General features: G+C 38.5%; 1 protein-coding gene across 19 annotated transcripts in view; it reads right to left on the reverse strand.

Annotated features, from left to right (window-relative positions):
* Positions 1 to 16964, reverse strand: part of MACF1 (microtubule actin crosslinking factor 1) — a 312440-nt gene that overhangs the window by 79354 nt on the left and 216122 nt on the right. For 18 of the 19 annotated variants that reach the window (XM_081054961.1, XM_081054954.1, XM_081054959.1 and 15 more), the window contains 10 exons: positions 16467 to 16675; positions 15781 to 16098; positions 14187 to 14353; positions 12771 to 12927; positions 10806 to 10923; positions 6781 to 6843; positions 5885 to 6126; positions 4978 to 5107; positions 4073 to 4272; positions 467 to 962 (listed from right to left, as the gene is read on the reverse strand). In XM_081054961.1, coding sequence (XP_080911087.1) covers positions 467 to 962; positions 4073 to 4272; positions 4978 to 5107; positions 5885 to 6126; positions 6781 to 6843; positions 10806 to 10923; positions 12771 to 12927; positions 14187 to 14353; positions 15781 to 16098; positions 16467 to 16675 — 2100 coding nt within the window. The remainder of the gene's footprint in view (positions 1 to 466; positions 963 to 4072; positions 4273 to 4977; positions 5108 to 5884; positions 6127 to 6780; positions 6844 to 10805; positions 10924 to 12770; positions 12928 to 14186; positions 14354 to 15780; positions 16099 to 16466; positions 16676 to 16964) is intronic. The other variant, XM_081054964.1, reaches the window with a different exon arrangement.

Raw genomic sequence — 16964 nt, forward strand, 5'->3', positions numbered from 1 at the left:
AGGTGATCTGAGTAACAGAAGTAAACTTTTACTTCTAAGCTGGTAAAAAGCCACAAATGTTTCCAGAAAAAGAGGCAATGAATTAATGACAAAACTTCTCTTGTACAAGGCCATGACAAGAAGTCCAGAGAACATGTTGTAATTTTGTATATGTGTGTGTACAGGTGCCTGGTATAACGAAAATAAGTGAGCATCAGTGAAAGTCGGTGTGGAACTCCACCTATCACATCAAGGAGCATGAATTTTTAGGATTATGCTAAGTACTACGCTTTACATATTGTTAGTGCCCAATCTATGTACAATGACCACAGCAATTCTCACTGGTGTTGGACAAAGGGATAAGTTAACACTATTCTGAATCCAAAAGCTACTGCAGGGTCATCCTAGATTCTCGGGACTACCACTAACCCACTTCTTTTTTTGGCTTGCCTCTAATGGCAGGAGTATGCTCCTCACCCCAACTCACCTGCAAGGTCTTCTAAACCTCGAAGAGGCACAGCAACTGTCTCCAAACGCTTCTTTAGTTCATCCTTGAGGTACTGCTCCCCAATGAGCACTGAGAGTTCATCGCAGAGAGTCTGTGCCTCCTTAATCTCCTGGTCTAATTGCTCCACGTCAGATCGAATCTCACTGGTCTCCTCCAATTGCTGCTTCACGGCTTCAGGTTGGGTGCTGATGGCCGACTGGCCACTCAGTCGCTGTCCAACCGCTTTCACCTTCTCAGATAAGTCCTGGAGCAGTTCCTGGTACTGGGTGCTCTTGATAATAGCTTGGTCGATTTGGGTGGAACGGGAATTGAGTTTGTCTGTCAGCTCAATCCACTTCTGATTGATGCTCTGGAGTTCTTTCTGTACTTGGCTGGTGGATGGAGAGACGTCTCCATAGCCTGTCAGGATGCCCTGAGCTGCCTCGTTCAGCTGCTCGTGCTGTTGCCTACGTGCTTCAAATTCCTTCAGCATAAACTGCAACAGAAATGACACCGAGATGCTTAGAGAGAAAAGACAGATCTAAAAACAGTGTCAAAACAACCCTGATTTTGGATTGCGCCAAGTAGTGCCAACTTCTTTTGAAAATAAACCAGAAAACGCTGAGAACCAGATTATTAGGAAAATACAGTATTATTTATAACAATTGTTTAATAAAAACTTGTTTTGAAAGGACCATTAATTGTGTCTATTTTATTTCTTCTTATTTGTTTTCTCTGTTTCAACATCAGTTACCAAGGTCAGCCTTGGCTAGGAAAATAAAGTTTGTTTTCTGGATTGGGACACGTCAGCTTTGCCAGGCAAAACCCAGGCCTCTGAATTGGGAACCCTGGATCCCAGAGTCAGCTATATCACTGGCTGGGCCTGCCATCTGAACTCTCAATACCTCTGTTCTTCTTAGTTTCTTTCTCAGAATTCCCATATCACGTACAATTTGTACATTGCAACAATATAGCACAATTAGGTAATGAGCTTCTTTAAAGCAAGTACCAAGCCTTTCTATTCTTTTCTACCCACTGCTTTACTCATCAAAGAAGTTAGGATTACAGGTTCTGGAGTCAGTCTGCTTGGGTTCAAATCCTGACTCCATCACTCACTAGCTGTATAAAAACTTAGGCAAGTTTTTAAAAGTTCTCAAAATCTCAGCTTCTTCTTCTGTAAAATGAAGACAGTAAAGTACTTACTTGGCTATTGTAAAGAAATGAGAAAATTTATGGAAAGTACTCAGCACTCACAGTATACAAAAATGATTAAGACATGGCCTCAAGGAATAACAGATGTGTAAACAATGAACTAGAGTAGAATTTAACAAACGTAAAAATGATAAAACACCGATGTAAACATAGAACTGTGAAAGCACGGAGTAAAGGTGATTAATTCTACAGGGGATGACAAAAGTAGAAGAGGGGCGGCTGGCCCGGTGGCTCAGGCAGTTAGAGCTCCGTGCTCCTAACTCCGAAGACTGCTGGTTCGATTCCCACATGGGCCAGTGGGCTCTCAACCACAAGGTTGCCAGTTCGATTCCTCCAGTCAGGCAAGGGATGGTGGGCTCCGCCCCCTGCAACTAAGATTGAACACGGCACCTTGAGCTGAGCTGCCCCTGAGCTCCCGGATGGCTCAGTTGGTTGGAGAGCAACTTCTCAACCACAAGGTTGCCAGTTCGATTCCTCGACTCCCGCAAGGGATGGTGGGCTGTGCCCCCTGCAACTAGAAATGGCAACTGGACCTGGAGCTGAGCTGCGCCCTCCCCAACTAAGACTGAAAGGACAATGACTTGAAGCTGAATGGCACCCTCCACAACTAAGATTGAAAGGACAACAACTTGACTTGGAAAAAGTCCTGGAAGTACACACTGTTCCCCAATAAAGTCCTGTTCCCCTTCCCCAATAAAATCTTTAAAAAAAAAAAAAAAGTAGAAGAGGGAAATCAAGAAAAGCTGCACAGCTGACACCATAAAGAATATGTAGGAGTTCTCCAAGTGAGCGGAGAATAAGGCTGGTTGGGGGGGGAGGCCCTAGGATAGGCAAAGGCACAGAGCTGTATGAGTGCGGTGTGTTCTGGAAAGAACATTTTATCTGGTGTGGGTAGAAACTTGGGCATATGGGGGAAGAGCTGAAAATGAGGCTGGCAAAACACACTGGGACCAGATTGTGAAAAGTCTTATATACCACATTGAGCAGGTATTTTGACTTTGTTTAATAGGCAGCCAAGAGTCACTGAAGCATTCTAACATATTCAGATGTAAGATTTAAGGAGATAACTTGATAAGTGTGTGGAGGAGAGACTAGACAAAGAAGCCCCTTAGAAGGCTGTTGCAATGGTATAGGCCCGAGGTTAAGCCTACCTGAGGCATTTAGAATGGAAGAGGAGGAAGAAAGATTACAACAGTGGTTGTCAAATCATGGTCCAGAGGCCCCCAGGAGGCCTAGGACCTTTCACGGGATCCATGAGACCAAAACTATTTTTATAATAATACTAAGATGTTATCTGCTTTTAAAATTCTTGTTCTATCACGAATGTTCAGGGGAGTTTTCCAGAGACATCTAGATGTCCAGAGACATCTGTTATCTGCTTTTAAAATTCTTGTTCTATCATGAATGTTCAGGGGAGTTTTCCAGAGACATCTGATATCACAACAGATTGAATGCAGAGGCAGATATGAAAATTTATGAGAATATTCCATGAAGCTAGATATTAAAGAGGTTTGCAAAAATATAAAACAATGCCAATCTTATTACATTTTTTATTGAAAATGTCTTTTTTCATTAAAAATGTTACTTAGGGTAATTTTATGGTTTTATAATTATTATTTTAAAAATTAACACATATTTTAAAAATTCCTCAGCATTTTCATACAGTAAATATCAAGAGATATCAATAAACACAAACTCTTTGGGATCTTCAATAATTTTTAAGAGTGCAAAATGGTTTTGAGACCAAAAAGTTTAAAAACCACTAGATTAGAAAAATATTTGTAAGTAGGCTGAAAAGGACTTGATAATTGGATGCAGGGGCTAAAACTTCCCTCAAAAACTACTCTTAGGTCTTAAATTAGGGGACCTGGTAAATGGGACCTGGTAAATGGTGAGAATAAATGAAACAAGTTTGGGGAGAATGTAGAACAAAGAAAGGTTCAAGCAGAATTTCACTGGAAATGATGTAATTTGACCAACCTAAATTTCCAGGATGTTAGGCACTTAAATCAATGTTTTGAGGTTTACTCAGCAGAAAATCTTTAAGTAAAGCCAGAATATATAAAACATTGTATTAAGTAATGTGGATTAATACCACTGGGGATAATAAGTAAAGTATGATTCTACAATTGAGTCCGAAGTTTCCATTTTCACATCCATTCATCTATTGCCTCTGTTAATGATATTAATAATACAGTTATTGACTGTTCACTATTTGACAAGCACTGTGATAAAGACCTTAGAGATAGCTCATTTAAAATAGGGATCGAGACTCTCAGAGGTGAAAGGACTTGTCCCGGGTCATATGAAATCTACTTGCTGAGAGCAGCATTCAAACCCAGGTTCACATGACTTCAGTTTCTTTGCTCTAAAGCATTCAGCTGCATTGCTCACCTGGACCTGCTGCTTTTGTGCATTCAGCATGTTGGGGTCAATGGATAGGGGCCCCAGCACTCCCATCATCAGCTCCTTCTCCATCAGCCAGGGCCGGAGCTGGGATTCTGCAGCCTGGAAGCAGGCCAGATGACTTGCAGATTTCTCCAGCTGCCTTTGCCGAGCCATTGTCACCTCTGTGGCCCTTTCCCATCGGGAATCTGCAGAGAGGAAATGAGAAAATGTATTCCTTTACTCTCATCAGCCACAGGCCTGGTCCCTAACTTATGTTCCTAATAAACTACAGGAAATGGCCCCTAGATCAGTATTTAAATATTTTTTTAACGTTAAAAATAACCTTCATTTAATTTTAACTCAAGTAACACAAACAGTTTTGTATCTTGATTGCGGTGGTGGTTGTATGAAACTAGACATAGGATAAAACTGTATAGACACACATAAATGAGTGCATGTAAAATATCTTATACTATATAGATATTTTACAGCCTATTTTTTTAACTTTCTATATTATGAACATCTTTCATGTCAGTAAGTTTTTTTTTATACCAATGAATATTCACCTATATCATTTATAGTTCAATATTATAAATGTAGCATAATTTATCTAATCCCTTCATTGACTATTTATAAACTATTTCCCATTTTCATTTTGATCATCAATGCTTTCTTTACTTCTTGAACATAGAAGATTGTCACTTTGACTTGCCCTAGAAGTCAAACTTCTGACACTCTAAAATTTTTTTCTTGGTAAAACTCACTCTTTAACCCTATCTGGGCCTCTTGCTTGTTTATGAAAACTAACTAAAAATAATTCCTGCTTTATATAATGTGCTGAAATTCTGTATTTGCTCCGAAGACAAGTAATTTAAACAAGGTGAATTTGTAACACCCCTGTGATAACTTACTGAGATCCTCCTGCATTTTCTTCCAGTTTTCTGCTTCCTGTGAGTTGGGATATGTTATCAGTAATCCAGCCAGGTCTTCCTTTACTTTTTGGATTTTTGGAGAATTCTGTTCCAATTCAGCCAAGAATGCCTAGGAGAAAGAACATGTATGCCATGAGATTTCTGGACAGGAAACAGAGATGTGAGTATGGAAGAAATGCTTGGAATATTGGGTGGTAATTAGGTTCTACTTCGGAGTCTACCCATAACTTGTGAAGTGATTTTAAGAAACTTATCCTTTCTGCTTCAAATTTTACTTTAAAATGAAAATCTAGATGGCAGGACCTGAATTTCTTTTATCTATAACATAGTAGTAGAACCCAGTAAGAAGGAACTATTAATCTGTATAAACTAAAAGTGTCAAGATACAAGCATGATGATGACAAATACTTGTATGTATTGAAGATGACATGCTATGCTCGATTGGAACACAAAAAGTCTTGGTGAAAAGTTTTTATAGGATTTTCTATATGGTTGGATTTCTTCTGATGTTTTTCCTAGTCCAACATCTTAAGAACGAACTGCAATCACAGTTATTTAGATCCCTCCAAGAGTTGGAAAGGTGCTTGATGAGAATGGTTAGGTTTGCAGTATCATACAGAAAATGAGACCCCTTTCTCAATGAGCTCATGCTTCTGAGCAGGGCTTTTCTCTTTCTGCAAACACATCTGGTTTTGTTTCTGAATGTGACGTATAACAATTTCTAATTTCATAGGTAAAAAACTCTCGAGGAGAGTTTAGGCACATTAATCATTTGAAAGTCAAACATGCTGCTCATCATGGCCTGGGTGGTAGGCCAGGCCTCACTTTCAGGTCCCTGGGCTCAGGGACCTTAGTGTTTGGGATGCAGCTCACATAAACACAGTACCTTGTTAGATTCAGCTTGGGCTCTCACTGTTTCTGTCTTGGTTGGAGATGATGAGGCATCCATTCCTTTAAGGACTTCCTCTTTCGATTCCAGCCACTGTAGCACTGAGCTTGCCTCCTTCTGAACTTCCTGCATTCTGCTGAAGACAGCCTGAAGTTTTTCCTGGTGATCCTGAAGTACTCCCCCAAGTTTCTCATATTTCAAGTTTATATCTGACATGTCACATTGGATCTCCGTCAGATCTAGTACCACAGAAACAGAAATCAGATTGGGAATAGCTCTTCAAACAACCCCTTTGGTTCCTAACTACTAAATTACTCATCAGGATTAAGCATCTCTCCTCCTCCTTCTAGTGAATTAGAGATTATCTTCCTGCTAAATCACATAAAAGTTCCTGTTTGCATACATAAAGCAAAAGATCTCTCAATTTATTTTCTGATTTTAGTATTATTACTCAGATGTATAAATAAAATGCTAAATAGATATGGGAACAACAAAAGTGAGGGGAGTTAAGGATTTGGGGCATTCTCCTGCTCCCTCTTCTCTAAACTACAAAGAAATCACCTAACTGGGAGATTGAGAGCTAGTTTAGACTAGACTATCTCTAGTATAGTTTCTTATAATTCAAAGATTTGCATATATTATATTCACAGTCTTTCTTTATTGGGCTGATCTAGTGGTCCAGTTTATTTCTTTAGTACCTTGATTTCACTGGCTGCCAACCTGTTTAGCCTACAGCTAGCAAAGAGGCATCACAGTTGCTTCTCCCCAGATTTTTACCCTCACACCCATCCTGGCAGCATTTCTTCCACACATATGGAAACATACACAGAGGCAAACATGAACACTGTCCTAACACACCCAACAAAGAGGCACTGTTGAAATGGAATTCTCACCTTTGCAGGTGTGGTATCCGTTTACACTGCCTACAGAGCTTCCTACAGAGGGCAGTATGGAACCTGAGCAGAAGGACAGAGAGACAAACAGGGCAAGACAAACGTGTTAGGAATACATAGAGGCACTGAATTTGTTCTTTGGCACTCCCTTTAAGCTCAGATCAGGAAGTTAACACAGCACAAGACAACATACTCATGGAAAGAGACAAATCATTTTAGCTGCCAGGCAACAAAGTGTCACTCAAGGTGTTTCAGCTCCTTAGCAGTAATGATTCCTAATCCTTTCTAGAGGAAATCCAAACTCCCGTCTTAGACCTCCTACTTGAATTCTTTGGACCCTGCCCTAATTTCGTGAAGTACTGGTAAAATGATTAAATCTTTAGAATGTTATTTGACATACTTTAGAATGAGGGTTTATAATAAAACTGAAAAGGTTCAACTTTAACATCAATATCCTTCAACATAATAAAAATTAACAATAAATGCAATCGAGGACATAAAAAGCAACATTCTTTTAATAATCATTAAAATGAGTCTTTCTCATATTATTTCAAAAGGAAGATTCCCTATCTTTTCTCTCATGACTTTCTCCTTCCCTTCTTCCACCAGAAAACAGAAATTCTAAGCACCAATAAATCTGGCTCATAAACATTCCCATGAATTCTGCTTTGGGCCTTTGGTTCTGTTTCTAATTACCACAATTTAATCTATACTCTCCCCACATTGATTCCTTGTATTTCAGAGGAGTGTCACAAGTTAAGTAAAAACTAGATTATATAATAATAAAGATTATACAGAAATCTGAAGGATATTCATGATATAATATTACATTAAAAGGACAGAAGACTCATGTACATTGATTTCCCTGTGGAGAAAGTCATGTGCAAGGTTATATTAAAAATAGTGGTCACAAAAGTTTTACATGTTAACATTATTGTATTTTCATTTTATTTTTTAAAATGAAAAACCACCCATTTTTTATGGGTCAAACAGAAAGATCATATTCCATTACAGTGTGGTGACAGCCAAAGAAACTGGACTCGTCATTAGGAGAAGAAGGTCCTCGTAAAGCTGTCACTAACTCGATAAGAGAGCCTGAATCTATGGACAGTTCAGTTTCTTCCACCGGATATGAAGATAATAATACCTATCCTGTCAGCTCTCATGGGGTTACTGGAAATAAGTAGTGAGGTAATGTACGTGATAGCACTTTATGAAAAAAACGAGCTACACAAATGTAAGGAGCTGGAAATAGTCACAGTTTTTGAGAGTTAGAACAGAACTTTGAGAATACTCAGGCTGGTGATTTTCAAACTGATTTTTAAAGCACCTTAAGGCGTGCTCTATAGGGGCTTTGTAAATGTTTGGTTTAAATGTTTGGTTTAAATATTCAGAGTATATTTCTAACTGCTTAGCCCTGGCAATCAAACATGCATATTTAATTATGTTCAACCACATACTAACCCGCTAGATACAACCAATTTACAGCTGTCCCTTGGTAACCACAGGGGACTGGCTCTAGGACCCCCGCAGATACCAAAATCCGAGGATGCTCAAGTACCTTGTATAAAATGATATACAGTATTTGCATATAACCTACCCACACCCTGCCATATACTTTAAATCATCTCTAGAATACTTACCACACCTAATTCAATGCAAATGCTATGTAAATAGTTGTTACACTGTATTGTTAAAAAGTCTACTTACTTAGTACAGATGCATCAGAGGGCTAACTACATAGGACATGATAGAAGCAATGTAACATTTTTTTCTGAATATAATGTTTTCTATCTGCGGTTGGATGAATTACGGATGTGAATACTGAGGGCCAACTGTATGCTGCTTTTCGGGGGAGAATAAAGAAGCTCCTTACTTCTATACATACATTTAAGGTTCTTTTTGAGTGTCATTGATTGGAAGGTTGCAGCTCTTCACTAGCACTTCATAATATTCAAACCTGCACATGTCTACTCGTGTACAAAGAAAAACATCGATAGCACATGTGTATTACATTAAATAAAATGTCAAAAAAGGAAAAGGCTAAAAAAAGAGAAAGGTTTAGGCACATCTTCTCAAAGCAGGCTCACATCAGGGTAGAACTGTGTAATGAAGAATTCTTAACACTTTAGGTAATGATGATGTTGGGTTATAGACAGTTTTTGTCTTCAATGCCAGTTTTAGGCATTTTCTATGTTTAAGAAAAAAAATGTAAGCCCTCACTGAATATTCTCGGTGAATTAACTTTCAAACAAGAATTTCTTACTATAATCACTTTCAAGCTTGTAATTCAGTTTAATTGAAAAGTATTCTGAGATGGTAAAGTGAACTTTTAAAAACATTTCTCTTCATTTGCAACTGCTTATCTGTGTGTACCACATTTTCTGGATATAATGCAACCAAAGTTTAGAAATAAATCAGATGATGAGGCTGCCATCCAATAATTCAACTTTTCAAATTTTTTTATTCATAGTCTCAAGTCCCTTGTATAAAATGATGTAATATTTGCATATAGTTTCATTAACAGTTAGATTTCATAATAAGTACTATAATATAAATTAACTTATAAAGGAAATTTACACCAACAAAATATCATTTTTAGTTTACATAGAATTCTATATGAGATTTAAAAAGAAAAAATATTCTAGTGCTTTAAAAAGTTTGAAAAACCACCAATCTAGTCCAGGAGTCAGAAAGCTATAGCCCACCAGCCAAAATCTGACTCTGTCTATTTCTGTACATAAAGTTTTATTGGCACACAGCCACACCCATCCATTTATATATTATCTATGGTTGCTTTTGTGCTATAATGGCAGAGGCATATACTGTGTTTCCCCCAAAATAAGACCTAGCCAGACAATCAGCTCTAATGCGCCTTTTGGAGCAAAAATTAATATAAGACCGGTCTTATTTTACTATAAGACTTATAGTATATAAGTAATATATACTATAGTAATATAAGTAATATAAGATAGTGATATAAGTAATTAATTAATAGTAATATAAGTAATATGAGATAGTAATATAAGTAATATAAGATAGTAATATAAAATTATCTTATATTAATTTTTGCTTTAAAAAACACATTACAGCTGATTGTCTGGCTAGGTCTTATTTTTGGGGAAACACAGTAGATGTGACAGAGACCACACAGCCCGCAAGCCTAAAATATTTACTATCTGTCCTTTCATAAAAAATGTTTGTCAGCTCCTCATGTAGTCACACACTAAGTCACTGAACTTAGAGGTTTATGTGTTGGAATATAAGAATCACCAACAACCTGAAATGTTATCAATATTTTTTAAATTAAATATTGGACTCAATTCAATATTGAACTTCTGGGTAGCTCCAAGAGATCTTTAAACTTTAGGATACAATAGAAAAGTAGCCATTCTCAGGAGGGAAAAAGAAAGTAAACTTTTCCTTTACTATTTTAATACAGGAATACACAAACATAGTCTGGTAATAAAACCTGTGAGATAACAACAACCAGTAAGCAACTGATTTGAAAGACTTGTCTGATTTGTTTGAAAGACTTCATTTACAGCCAGAGATTATTCATATATCTAGGCCCAATCTTTGGATTCACTTCCAAGAAATGAGCCAGTCTCTGGTGTACCAACACTGACTCCTAAATATTTAGCTTTTCCCAAGATACCACACCTACACCGCCCAGGGCTGACCCCAATTTAAAGATGATGCATAGCCTCCTCGTTCATATGTATGAAAGAGAGATATTCCTCAAGCTAGAAAATCCTACTTTAATCCAATGTTCATTTGACAGTTCTAAGTGGGTCAACTAGTCTCTTTACTTTTTCCCATCACAGGAAAGAATTTTGCAACATGGAGCAATGTTATATAGCAAATGGAAACCAGATCAGGTTGAAGGGGAAAGACTGCTTCACGGATCCCCTTGGTTCTCGTATCCAACCTTGAGTCTGACTTTTACTAGCTAAGAAGTCATTACCAGAAGCCAAAGCAAAGTATGAGGTTTATTCACTATATGTTTAAGAGCCTGCACTCACCTGTTTTGACTTGAGAATCAGGCGCTGTGATCTCCATGATGAGATTTTCTAAAGAAGTGCCTTTGCAACTGATTTCTTCTACCAACGTTCCCTTACTTGCCCAGTCATCTAGGAGACCCTGTTTAAAGAACAAAATAGCTAAACATAACATCTGGGAGCTTTCTCCTCATAAGTAGGGATACCTGTTCTTCTATATAAACTCCCTAAAGTTTTGGTAAGAGTTAAAGAGACCATCCTCGTATATTCAGCCATTTCAAGATCTTAGCCTTAGCCAGCCACGGTTTGGAAGAATGATATCCTGGAATAATCAGGACCTTCCCATCCATCCATCCCATCCATCCCATCCATCCCATCCATCCAATATTTATCGAGAATTTACTATAGGCCAGGCATTATACTAAACACTGGGAATAGAAAAGAGGATAAAGACACAGTTCCAAAAACCAAGAATTCAGATCATCTATTCCATTATAACATGATAAATGATATTACAGAAATATGGACAGTCAGTAAACTCTGAAAGCACAAGAGACACATCTAACTCTGGCTAGAGGGAAGAAAGCTTTGAGTTAAGACAAGAGTTTGCCACTGGCGAAAGGGGATAGCATGTATGTAAAAAATAAAAAGAAAAGGGTCATTGGAGAGTAAAATGAGAAGCTAAATATTGAGATATAAAGAAATACCCAGAATCATAGGCTACACTTTGCATTTTCAAGGGAAATTTATATTGGGTTTGAAGTCAGAGCTCTCACTTCCATAGGAAGCCTTAGGAAACAACGGCATCTGCTCTAACACTAAAATGCCAAATCATACTGTCTCTAAGATGTGGATTGCCTGCCCAGCAGTAAGATTTTACTTCTTTCAAAGCACGGATAGCATCCTAGCCTTCAGTCTCTTTCTCTACACTGAATTTCCCTGATAATCTACGTAGTTTGCTTTTGACTTGAAGCTGCAGGGCAAGACCCAGAGCCATGAACATCTAGCAAGCTCATGTTGCTTAACTTCAAACGGAACATTATCAATTCACAGCTGTCAATTCTTTTATTAATCACTCTTGACTGAAAAGGGCCACAGTTCCCAAACTTTGCATTGACTCACAGGATATTTTACATTTTTGAGGGGAATATAGCGACATCTGTTGGACACCAGATAAACAACTACTAGTAAGTTCTTAGGCCCTGACCCGTTAGCACGTGAGGTTTTCTATTTCTGTTTTTGGCTTTAGGTTGCCATGAAAAATTTCTTGAAACATTAAGGATATTGTGAACCAAGAAACTGGGGAACCTCTGCCCTAGGGAATTCCCTATAGCAAATGTTCTTGGCACCTTCTCTCCGTGAAAACAATCAAACTCTTTTATTTCATCAGCTCAAGATAAATCCTGCTTTAATAAGACAATAAGGATGAATGCATGAATTAGTGGGAGGCTGGTTCCACACAAAACAAAAAAAAGAGATGTGTTAGAAGTGCAAGTAGAGGCCGGATGACTATGAATCAAACATGGTACAGAGGATTCTACAGAGGATGGGAAAAAGGTGTCCTACCCTGAAGGTACCTTCCAACCATCTAACTTTTCCTGTATTAGTCACAGCACTAGTTCTTATCTCCTTGATTTCCTGATCATATATCTAGTCACTTGCTCACATATAATTGTCTAATTTTCAAACATGCAATGAGAGTTTAAGCTTCTCAAGGATTGGACTTTAACAACTGTCTTTGTTATTGCATGAGAAACATCCATAAAACAGCTGAAATTTTATAGGTATTCTTCCCAGATGCTGCTGCTGCTGATTTTAGTTTTTTAAATAGGCGATGTTCTGGTGCTCAGTCTTGGGTAGGGGTAGATGGGAATTTCTATTCTGATGCAGATGGCAACTTGCATTTCTCACACCACTTCCCCACCACAGTTGGAGATAAGTCCATACATGCTTCTAAACTGCTGACTAGAGCTCTTTTTGTTCACCTACCTTCAGGTGTTCAATCTGCTTTTCCAGCTCTTTAGTACTCATAAAAGTCTCTGTAGGTGGAATACTCCCTTCAGTTTCTTTCAGCCATTTCTGGAAGGTCCTAACCAGCTTCCGGAATTCATCCAATTGTTCCTGGCAAGATGACGCATCTTCCTCTCTGTGAACGAAGACATTTTGTTACTTACCAGACTAAGCTGTGTAAAGAAGTCAACTTTAACTAAAACTAGGTTCATTCTGGGACTCTAGGCATCAGTTTCCTAACAGAACCTTTCTTTCCCATCATCTTTTCCACAGCAGCTTTGGCTCAACAACCACATATAATGTAGGAGAACATCAAACTAAGGAATCTGCTGCCCTTGTTTGGACATTTCTGGGGAAAGGAGTCTTCAATCTTACTCTAGGCTAAAGTGAAAGTGAGAAAAACTACAGGGAGCCCACTACTGAGGTACTATGATACAATGGAAAGCATGCCGGCTTTGGATCCCAAGTCCAGCTCTGCTACTTTTTAGGTATTTGACTCTTTCAAGACCTAAATTCAAATGCTAGCTCCTTTAGCAAAAAAGATGCTAAAAGTGAGGCTCTGAGAAATTAGGGTAAGTACACCAATGAATAAAATAAATCAAGGAGAAAGGAGAAATCAATTTGGAATGCAGTTTTAGAAATGGCCACATCTACCAGACTTCAAACCAAAGACCCTGGTTTCTCATACAGCTACAAGGCCCTCAGCATATGGGAAGAAAAACAAAGCCTTCTTGCCTCTGTCCCCCGCCCCTCCACTACATAATCTGCTGCTTACAGTACTGGCTTGAGCAACTGGTTTCCTCTAACCGATAAGGCTGACATCTGCTAAATCAAGAGAAGTTCTACCAAGCTCTTAAACCCATGGAGGCTTTCTAATGGAGGAATCATGGTTTTTCAATGAGCTGATAATCTGAAATCAGCCACCTCTGCCATATATTCCCATCTTTGTCTTAAAAGAATCCAGACACTCCTCCAAAACAGCAACTTAGATGTGGTCAAAACAAACAGGGTGAGTGCCAACATAACCCTTAATTATGCCTGGGAAATCTCCTCCAACTTTTGTCTTTATTTCAAATCCTGCCACAATCCTACTTGCTCCCCCAAATTTGTTTTGTTTGGTCCAGGTAACCTGGGCTTTTACAGAGAGAGAACTGAGCCCCACTACTGGGAAGGAATTCATTATTTAGTAATAGAAAAACCACTAAGCATGAAGTAGCCTGGGTAGCTTTTTTTTTTATTGTTTAACTGAAAGAGCACTTTCCAATCCCCTAGTTCTCAGTAGCAGAGTTCTTGATGCCATCTTTTCTAGTGAAGGAGAAGGAGGAGGTAATCATTTCACTCAACAGCAAGAAAAAATTAGTACTCCAATACTGACCAACACCCATGAGAACGCACCTTTCCTTAACCGTCTTCTGTAGCTCGGTGAAGTCCTGTCTGAGGTTCTGTACCCTGGCCTGGTGCTGGGACAAGTCCAGTGGAAAGCCACAGGAGCTCAGTTCAGTGACCAGATGCTCAAGAGCATCAAGGTTCTCCTGTTGGTCTTCCATTTCCAAATTGAGCTCCTGTGAAGCAAACAGGAAATGTATTAAATCCTCTGGTCCTTATAAACAAACACACACTAAAAGATGAAAGATATATAGGCAGCATAACAGAATGAAAAGAAAATGGAGGTTTTTGGAGTCAAAAGACCTGAAATTCAATCACAGCTTTGCCACTTACTAGCTATGATCTTAAGCTATTAAACGTCTCTAAGCTTCTATAGTCTACTTTCTTCTCCTCTGAAAACAGGCAAACACACCCTCTCCACTATTATTTAACACTGTACTGAAGATACTAGGTAATAGAAAACAATTTGTGGCATAAAAATTTGAAAAAGAGGTAACAGTATATTTTCAGATTACATGAAAATATATTTACAAAACCCAAGAGAATCAACAATATAAGTAAAATCAAACAATGAAGTAATTCAATAAGGTAGCAAGATATAAAACCTACAGTGAAAACCTCATTTACAATAGCAGTACAGATGGTACAGTTTTAGGACTCAACTACAAGGAACATATAATACCTTTATGAATAAAACTTGACAACACTTCTGAGACACAAAAGCAGACCTGAATACATGGAAAGACATCCATAAAAATGTGTGTATGTATGTATACATGCACGTATGAATAGGCAAATTTAATGTGACCCAAATAAAAAGTACCAACTTTTTTCTCTAGAATTAACAAAGTTGATTCTGAAGTTCATATGGAAAAATAAATGTGTAATTATAGCTATGAAAAATCTTGAAAGGAAAAAAAATAATTAAGGAGACTAACCCTTAGATATTAAAACATACCATAAAGCTTCTATAATTAAAAATAGTATGCTATGGTATATGAATAAATAGACAAGCGAAACAGAATGTTGTAGCCATGCCAGAGCTCAAGTTGGCCCCTTCTAGGTCAAAGGAAGTATATGCGTATACTATGACCCAGCAGTTCTACTCCTGGATATATACATATATACATTGCTGGGGTAGGTAGTACTCTTCACCAAGTATTACTATTTCTACCTCTGCACCTTCTAGGTATACGGTTGAGGATTTATTACATTTCACTATAGTCAGACGTGATCCAGTGAAACTTACTTTGACTAATGAAAGGTAAATGTATATGATATCCTCTCTTCCCATTGAAGCAATAACATGAAAGCGATGTCAGGATGAAGTTTCTATCACCTTGAATCCCTGAGTGACCATGATGAGCTATGTAAGCATCCTGCTGATCCAAGTCGAACAAGTCGTATGTGTGAAAATTAAATCTAGGCTATGTTTTTAAAAACCAGACAAATAGTGTCTAGTTTACAGGATGGTTGTGATAATTCTTTAAGATAATGCAGGTAAAGTTTCCAGTACACTAACACGTTACGTGCTCAGTAGATGTTGGTCCCCTCCTTGCCCTTCCTTTCCCTTATTTTGTCCACTTGGCAGATACATCCTCACCTGGATCTGCTGGAAGAAATGTGCAATGTCTTGATCTGGCTGATTCCCAGAGGCCAGCATCCGATTTTTATTTTCCATGAACTGCTGCAGCTTATCAGAGAGATGTTCGAACATCTCTGCCTGGGGCAGGAGCTTCTTTAGGGAGCTCTCCTTCTCCTGCTGCTGTAGACAGAGCTGCTGGAAGCGCTGGCTCACCTCCGCCAGTTTGCCCTGCAGCACTGCTGCTGTGCTGCTGTCTGCTGTCTCCATGAATCGGGTCACCATCTCACGGGTGGCCTCTAAGCTGCTCTTCTGCCGAGCAATGTCCTGCTTCAATTTCTGTCATCAAGAACACATTTGTCAGATCTTGGCTCACTTATTCTAGGATATCTGAGACACAAACGAATAAACTTCTAATAACTGCAGGAGGGCTGGAGGATTGCAACTGAGCCTTCAGGATACCATACATCTCATCCTCTTGGTTCTCTGACCCACTCCACCAAATGACTTGGCTATCGCCACTGTTCACGTTTAACAATGGCTTAGAAGTTGGATAGAAATATCTTCACATGCATGATTAGCCACCATTTCTAAGTTTCATTAGAAGATTCATAGAAATGAATTCTTCTAATACTTTTTCAAAATGATGCAGTTATGGAACATGGCAAATACACTTTTTATGGGAACCCTTAGGGTAGAGGTCTCACCATGTTAGTGGCCAGGGCTTCTTGGATGACACTCGATGACAGCGATGCCACCTGCTCCTCTTCCAGATTTCTTTCAACTTCCTTGATGGACTGTAACAAGCTCTCCAGGCTTTCCTGGACACTCTGAGATTGGGCAATTGCCTTCTGCAGCAGAGCAGACCGCTCAGCCATGCTACAGGAGAGGCTTTGGAAATGGCTAAGTATGGAATCTGGAAAATCAAAGCCACAAGAAGAAAGAGTAGAGACTATTTTTTGTATTGTGCTTTTAAAAAGAACATATTTAAATTGTACATGTTAATTATAACAGCAGACATCAAGACAAATAGAAGGAATAAGCTTACAGGGCATTAGCATTTGAGTCAAATTCAATAAGCGTTATTTATTTAGCACCTACTAAATGCCAGAAATTTCTCTCATCAGGAACATGTCTGTTCTAGATGCTGAGGACTAAAGATAATCAAGATAAAGTTGCCCTCTACAAACTTAAGACTCTAAAAG

This window comes from Rhinolophus hipposideros (assembly GCF_964194185.1).
Source record: "Rhinolophus hipposideros genome assembly, chromosome: 8".
Lineage (NCBI taxonomy): Eukaryota > Metazoa > Chordata > Mammalia > Chiroptera > Rhinolophidae > Rhinolophus > Rhinolophus hipposideros.